The 7,654-nt window shown below is 35.2% G+C and overlaps 1 protein-coding gene across 4 annotated transcripts; it reads right to left on the bottom strand.

Annotated features, from left to right (window-relative positions):
• Nucleotides 1–125: 125 nt before the first annotated feature.
• dpep2 (dipeptidase 2) lies at nt 126–7,187 on the bottom strand. 4 transcript variants are annotated; one of them, XR_006368969.1, is made up of 12 exons: nt 6,789–7,187; nt 6,298–6,454; nt 6,021–6,147; nt 4,715–4,844; nt 4,446–4,596; nt 4,214–4,283; nt 3,657–3,833; nt 2,386–2,470; nt 2,217–2,292; nt 1,826–1,961; nt 1,555–1,664; nt 1,004–1,091 (listed from the first exon to the last, which is right to left on the bottom strand). XR_006368969.1 is itself a non-coding variant. In XM_044098966.1 (11 exons), exons 2-11 carry the CDS (start codon nt 6,450–6,452, stop codon nt 897–899), a joined length of 1,302 nt encoding a protein of 433 aa, XP_043954901.1. In that variant the 5' UTR covers nt 6,453–6,454; nt 6,789–7,186; the 3' UTR covers nt 126–896. The 4 variants fall into 4 exon arrangements, 2 of the variants coding, with proteins under 2 accessions (XP_043954901.1, XP_043954902.1); XR_006368970.1 differs by lacking the exon at nt 1,004–1,091 and adding an exon at nt 1,104–1,296; XM_044098966.1 differs by lacking the exon at nt 1,555–1,664 and having other exon boundaries at nt 126–1,091; nt 6,789–7,186.
• Nucleotides 7,188–7,654: the final 467 nt, after the last annotated feature.

The raw sequence follows: 7,654 nt of genomic DNA, 5'->3' as shown, positions 1-7,654 counted from the left end.
TCCGATTATTTGGTTTAACTCCTATATTTAAAGGAGCTATGTAAGCTGTAAATGATCTGCTTTGATTTCACCTGACAACCTTCTCACCGGTCCACAACATTCATTAAATCAGAAGCTCCATTTTAAGCTTTTTATTTTTTTCTATACTCATTATGAACTGTATACATCAGTAATAAAATATATGTTATTATAAATACATTCATACATTGGTTATTAAAGTGCATCCTATATAGCAGAATTGTAACAAATACAGGTAATAAGAAGGGGTGCACTGACTGCAATTTTTTTTGGCAAATCACCAATCTTAAAAAAGACTGATGTGACTATTTAAATTTTTGCAGATATCCTTTTTTGTCTTTATAAATGGTACTGTTGCCAAAGTTTCCAATAACTACATATGTCACAAGTTACTTTTATGAAGAGAAAATCATTACAGAGGACTGTATTAGTATTTGGTTGACTATCGTTAATCAAATACCTGCAGATGTGACCTAATGAGTGGATCTGTCAGTTAGCCTTCTTGCACATCAGAGCAAGAGGCCAGTGACTGATTTTCAGACCTTTACAGAGGTAGATAAGATCGGTCGTTACAATCAGTTTCACCCAAAAGTATCAGCCGATCATTGATCACCCAAAATTATGGAATTCAGGCTGATCAATCAGTGCACCCCTAGTAAAAAAATAATTGTAAAAAAAATTGTGAATAACCATTGTAACTTTATGCTATAAGCACATAGGTACATATAAAAATATGTACGGTACTTATGAAATATGAGTGCATTATGGACATGTGCACTAATATGTCCATTAGACATATGAGTGGACACATGCACTCATCCATCATATACTGTAGATAATAAAAAGCTGAACTAAAGAAGAGAACAGGATTTAGTCAGTCAAGGAAATAAGGAAAAAAGCAGTGCTAAGGCCAGGAATAATGAAGTCCATCCTTTTGCTTTTAAGGATGGGCTCTGGTTGGAGACCATTTTTTGCAGGATAGGTTGTTTTAGTTCCAATCTACATTTGTTTGCCACCTCTTTTAGAGGTATCTCTTCTTCACTTGGCTTCTTCCAGCTTAGCTTATTGCGAACCTAAAAGACAGAGTAGAAAACAGGTAGAAAATATTGCACAAATGAATATGAAAACCCCAAAGACTTGGAGCTCATCGGATTATCAGATAACTTCTCAAAAACATAACTGGAAACATGCAAAAAGTTTGTAAATATTATTAAAAAGTATTTGACTGGGGCAAATAATGTGTGCTCACTGATTGTTGAGGCATGATGTTTTGTTCACCTAAGAAAAATTGTTTAATTTAGGAGAGTAATTCCAGAAAGAACGATAAAGAAATGCATCAAATTGACAGATTTCGAAATACCAACGTATTGAACTTTACATACCAAAGTTCAGTACTTTGGTATGTCATTACAAAACAATACAATTAGAACAGTTAGTTTTACAGGAAATGACTTATCAGCATAAGTCATTTCCTGTAAAGTATACCTCTCTGACTCTGTTCAGAGAGGTATACTGTTTTCCTTCTCTGTACTTAACTGTTCTCAGATGGTTCCGATCAGGTGAGGAAGAAGTCATGTCATAAATTGGAATGGGTCTGTGATCATTCTCAAATATCTTGACAATTTCAAGAGTTCTGCATCCCTCTACTATAACAAAATACATAATGTATTCAACTTTATCCAGCTTGGAGTTAGAAAAATAACCCTAATAATGATAGTATGGTCAAAATACTTACTTGACTAATAATTGTGTATGCAGTGTATAGTGGGATTACTTAGTCAGGAAGTGAGTTATTTTCACAGCTTACCTTCTCAACTTCCTCAAACACTCGCAGGAAATTATTTCTAAGGACATCAGCCAATTCCTCCTCTTTCCATTTCCTCTTCAGGAGCTCCTGGATTATTACAGGATACTTTGAGACGTCTTCTAATCCCACAGGAAAGCTGTTGTTAAAACACATATAAGTAAATGATCACTTTTATTTATTCTTCCAAATGAAGTTAACACAAAAGGGTGGATGGAAGGAGGAAAGGAGGAAAGGAGAAAAGGACAAATAGATAGATGGGAATGGATGGATGGATGGATGGATGGATGGATGGATGGATGGATGGATGGATGGATGGATGGATGGATGGATGGATGGATGGATGGATGGATGGATGGATGGATGGATGGATGGATCCAGGTACATGTCTCACCTAGAGCCACCATCAAAGTCTCCTCCAATTCCTATTGACTTAGCTCCAATAACCTCCTTAATGTGATCAAAGTGGTCTGATGAAACAGTTGGAAATACACATAAGACTCAGGTATTAAAATATTTAATGCCGCATTCAAATACAGTACTATTCAAGAAGAGAGATTTACCAGCCAAATGAGAAACAGTAGAGTTGTTCTGGCAGGAAATAAAAGGGCTGTAGAAATTCACCATGATCAGCCCTCTGTTCTTTTTCTGAAACACAACACAAACAAGTAGTATGAAGGAGCATTGCCAACTAAGCTAAGTTAGATATGTTTGTCAGGTTTCTTTCAGTTAAACTATGTTTACGGAAAGAAAAAAGGTCAAAAGTAGAAGTCTGTGTGTTGCTCCAGGCTGTGCTTGAGCAAACAGAGTCATGTGAAATGATGAGAAACATGCCAAATCAAGATGTGTAATAGGAGCAGTAAGGTTGGGATTACCCTGAGGTACTACTCATGCCTAGTTCATGTTTTTCAGATCAAACTGTTACCAGAAGCAGTTTTAAAAACGGGGAAAGAAATGGCTAAAACTGTTTAATTAATTTGCTTTGGCTCATTGTGTTTGCAAAATGCATACTCAAATGTTTAATTTAATAATAAGAATAATACACAGATTAAAAAAACATGTTAGTAACTCAAACATGTGTGCTGATTCAGAGCTGTGTGCCCCAAGGACCAGGGTAGGATATACTGGAATAAATAATGAGAATCCTGTAAAAGTTTATATATATGTAAAAGTGTAGGCGTGTGTGCGTGTGTGTGCGTGTGTTTGCGTGTGTGGAGGTGGCATGGGGAGTGAGAGCCCAAAGCACATGGGAAGCACATTTAAATGAGAATTATTCATCAAAGATTGCACCTCCTATTAGTGTATGTTTGAGTTTATCATGGTAATTGTGAAAAAAGGATCAAAAATACTTCATTAAAAAACTTAATGCTTTTAAAGTTTGTGAAGAATACAAAATTTTCAAATTGCAAATTTCAAAAAGTTTAAACAGAAATTTCTCAAAGCTATTAGACATGAATCACTACTTACCTGTACAAAACTTTTCCTTATTATTCCACAAATTAAGGCTCAATTTTTTATTTTTTATTTTATTTTTTTTACACAGTATAAGAATTAAACTTAATTTGTTTATCCAGATTAATGATTATGCTGGCTTGGGAGTAGATCATTTTGGTTGATACACATTGACATCTATTTTTCCAAAATGTCCAACATTATGAAAATGAAAAGTCAGTAAGTACCTTTTTTTAGTAAACACACATTTTATCATTTAAAAAAAATTATCAAAAGTGTTAACAGGCTTTCATTTCTAAGCTGGAAATTTGCTTACAGATATTCTATTACATTAGCATGAAAACAACAAACCACAGATGATTCAGCAAGCAGGTTTTCTCACCAGCTTATGAAGCAACCAGTCAGGTACATTACGACTGTTGTTACAGATCTTGTAGGAGGATGAATGACTGAAAATGACTGGGGCTTGGGAATGGCTCAGAACGGCTGAAGCTGTCTCAAAGGATGTGTGGGAAAGATCCACTATCATTCCCAGTCTATTCATCTCACCCACCACAGCCTATTAAAAAGAAAAAATAAAAATTTGAAAACCATTTAAGTGGCATTTACGAATAAGGAAACGGAAGGAAATTAAATTAACCAGGAACAGCAGATCAGCAGATTGTGAGGCATACACAAGTAAATACTCTGGTACTGATAACTATCAAGGAAGTCCTATGGACTTGCACTTAAGAGGTCCAAAAATAAAAAATACCAATCATCTACGACTGCATTCACTTTTTCTTATTATTTTTAGGCAGAATAAAATTTCCACAAATTTGAAAACCAAAATTTTATATTGACAAATTACTTTCCTTCTAAAATGCATGAACAGTTTGTGAGATGTGATGAGATGTGGCAGTAACTTCTATGGTTACTGCCACCAACATTTAACCTTACCTTTCCAAATGTTGTCAGGCTGTTATTGGGCCTTATAAAGACTTTGTAATAGTTTGTAGAAGATTCAGCCCTGCACCAAAAAGTAAATACATATTAGTCAGAAGATGCGGAACAAAAGGTTAAGCATAATCTTTACTCAAAATATGTTCAGACTGAGCTTGTTTCTAATATGGGATTTACATCCAATAGATAAGAAATATGATGTTTTGAAACTGCATGCTTTATAGAATACCAGGGAGTATTGCAGGAATGAGTGAGGGACATGGAGCGGACTCCAAGCTGATAAAACATGCGCAGCGCAGGAAGGCTGCTATCAATGGAGTGGCCCCCTTCAATACTTATCAGACAAGCAATTTTACGTCTCGTCATGGAATCCTTCAGTTCTGCAAACACAGACATACTTTCATGATTCAAAAAACCTGCCGTTCTTTTACTAATTTGGAAGCGTAGCAGTCAATGTACTGATCACTGGGCTTGGTAACAAGACAATGAGTACCATACCCTGAGTGGAAGTGACCAGTTCAAAGTCAGGGTATTCTGTGCATATTCGTCTGATTACATCTATTTGCTCCAAAGTCAGTCGCACCGCATCCATGTCCTGGGCCCCACACAAAACATAGACTGCAAACATCTGACAAACAGACATGGACGTCAAATAAGTAATAATAATAAAAAATCACATATATTAACAACATATAATGTTATATTGGCTTATGCTGACATGATAGCTCTATTGAAGCTGCTCTAATGGGTTGAGACTTGGGGATTGTGGAGTACAGTTAACTATGTGTGTCATGTTATAGAAACCAACTGATGATTTTAACATCAGTTGGTTGTTAAAATCCAACTGATGTTGGATGTATTCAAAATTTGCATAATCTAAAATAAAGTTGTTATTATTGGGTTAAATTATTTTTTTGTCTGTTTTGTGTTGTGTTGTATTATGTTGTGTTCAAAATGAACACAACATAATACAAGGGTTAAGCACAAATGAGAAGGTCATTCTTACTCAATCAGACTCAAATGGTCATTATATGTAGATAGTTTTCTGTTACTGTCACCAATTTCACCAAACACTAGGATAATGTGACCAGGCTTCAGAAAATGGGAAAGCTAATCATAAAGTGATGGACATCATTAGTAATAATACTCACGCAATGTTCATTGATGCTTAATTGGGACTAAAGCTACTAATGTGGCCAAAAAATATCCTCCTCATCATAACACAACCTCTCAAATAAGGCGAACAATTGATACAACAAAAAATAGACTTATTTCTTTATGTTGTTTAAACCAAATTCTCAACATGCCATTTGAATTTTAGGGTGACTCCGATCAGGCAACGTTTTCTCAATATGTTATTGTGTAAATCTGCCGTGACAGTGTAAATTGTGGTCTCAATTTCCTGTTCTTAGAAGACAGAAGCACCACCCAATGTGGTCGTCTGCTGCCATAAACCATCTGCTTCAAGGTTCTGCATTAACAGAAGAAACTTTGCATATTTCCAACGAGTGGTCATTTTAGACACTGTCACCTTTGAACCAGTCTCCTTATTGTCCTCCTATCCCAACTTCGGAAAGGGATTTTTGTACATACTGCTGTATGTACACTATTTGTCAGACAGCCCTTTTTAGTGCTATCTGAGTCACAGCAAAAGAGCAGTTTCTGAAATATTCAAAAAACTCTTAAAAATGTTGCGATGTTCACACTTATTTTGTAATTTGTTCAACAAATACTTATAAAGTGGCCAGTAAATGTACGCACTAAAACAGTGCCATGATGCTTATTCAGTCAGACTCTACAGTACCTGTGTCTGCACATGGCCTTCTCTGAGCCGGGAGATATCAGTGGCCACTCTGGTGAGATTAGTCAGATTGATCTTGCTCAGCTGGTTGTTGTGATAAATCCTCAGTCTTAGAGCTAAATCGTTATGACTGCAGCAAGAAGAAAAAAGAGTGAGAAAAGCAACATTAAGCATTTTAATCTTAACATTAAGATTTACTGTTTAGATTAGTCTTAATGTTAAGCCTTAATTTCAGAGATTGTAAATTTATGTTTAGGATTAAGCAATATGCATCCATTACCCGTCTATGAGAGGATATTTGGATAACAAATCCTGTGCTCTGTCTCTTTCAGAGTATCCAGATATGAAGCAGCACAGAGAGAAAGCCAGCAGAGCTCTGAGAGAGTGCACACAAAGGCTGCATGAAGCACCTAATAAAGTTTTCCTATAAGACATTTCTGAAAATAGAAAACCAACATTAGAATGAAAGATATCAAAAAACAGATTTTCAACATCAAATAATTAACTGTAATCTATAACTCATAGCCTAAAGCTGAATCCATATTTTAGTTTATAAAATGTAAATTTATGGATCTTATAAAACTAAACTTACTTAAACTCGCTTAAACTTATCCTTGTTTAGATTACCACATTTTTCGCATAGCAATTATGATGGCAACCGTAAAGAGTAAAAAAAACAACAACTCCTTTTTAATAGAGCAGTAAGTAAATGTATTTACATAATCAGTTAAATATAATTAAAGTTAATTTAAACTGCGCAAAGTATCTTACCAGATCGGCAGCAGTAAACGTATTGACAGTTTTGTTGACAAACCGTTCGATCTCTCTATCTCTCAACTCCGTAAATGAAGAGCGAACAGCCAAACAGAAAACAGCTGTTAGTCTGGAGAGCTCAAATGCGATCTGAAAAAGTGCAGTACTGTAGGGTCCGGCTTTACTTGATCCCGGTAGAAATATCTACCTTTTTTTTTTTAATGATTATTAGAAAGCACCGTTAGTTGAAGTAATGCTAGAAAAATTAAGGATACAATTTTCGCAGTCGAAAATCTTTTACCAATTTTCATGAGATAAGAAATTAACACTGAATGATCGGACATTTAAGCGCCATCTGCTGCGAGAATCAAGAAAAGCGAACTTGACACTCAAATCTTAAACTACTACCATAACGTCTAAGCTAAAAATAAAAAATAAAATAAAAAAATAAAGACTTTACGAAATATTTCGCATACGCGGTCAAAATCCACTGTAAAGAAGCACGCCTGACTCTATTTCAAAAACAAATGCCATCAAACATGTTAAGTCTTCGGAGAACGACACAGACAACCGCAATGTAATGGAAACTCTAAATATCATTTGCATTGACGTCAAAGGCGTCAAATATTAAAGGCTAGGACTAGGTTGGTAATAAATATGTAACAAATGCAAATAGTTCTGATGAACAAAAGCTTTGCCCAATTCAGTATTATCGAAACGTTACTTTGCTACAGTAGTTACGTTCAGAAAGAGGAACCCATACATTATGTACACAGACATTCTTTTTTGGTAATTCAGTAAATAGTTCAGTAAATGTTGGCTTAATTGCAAAAAATACTTCTACTACTACTACTACTACTACTACTACTACTACTACTACTACT

This window comes from Gambusia affinis, linkage group LG02 (assembly GCF_019740435.1).
Source record: "Gambusia affinis linkage group LG02, SWU_Gaff_1.0, whole genome shotgun sequence".
Classification (NCBI taxonomy): Eukaryota; Metazoa; Chordata; class Actinopteri; order Cyprinodontiformes; family Poeciliidae; genus Gambusia; species Gambusia affinis.
The sequence above is the reverse complement of the archived record's forward strand: the minus strand, read 5'-3'. Positions and strand labels throughout refer to the sequence as shown.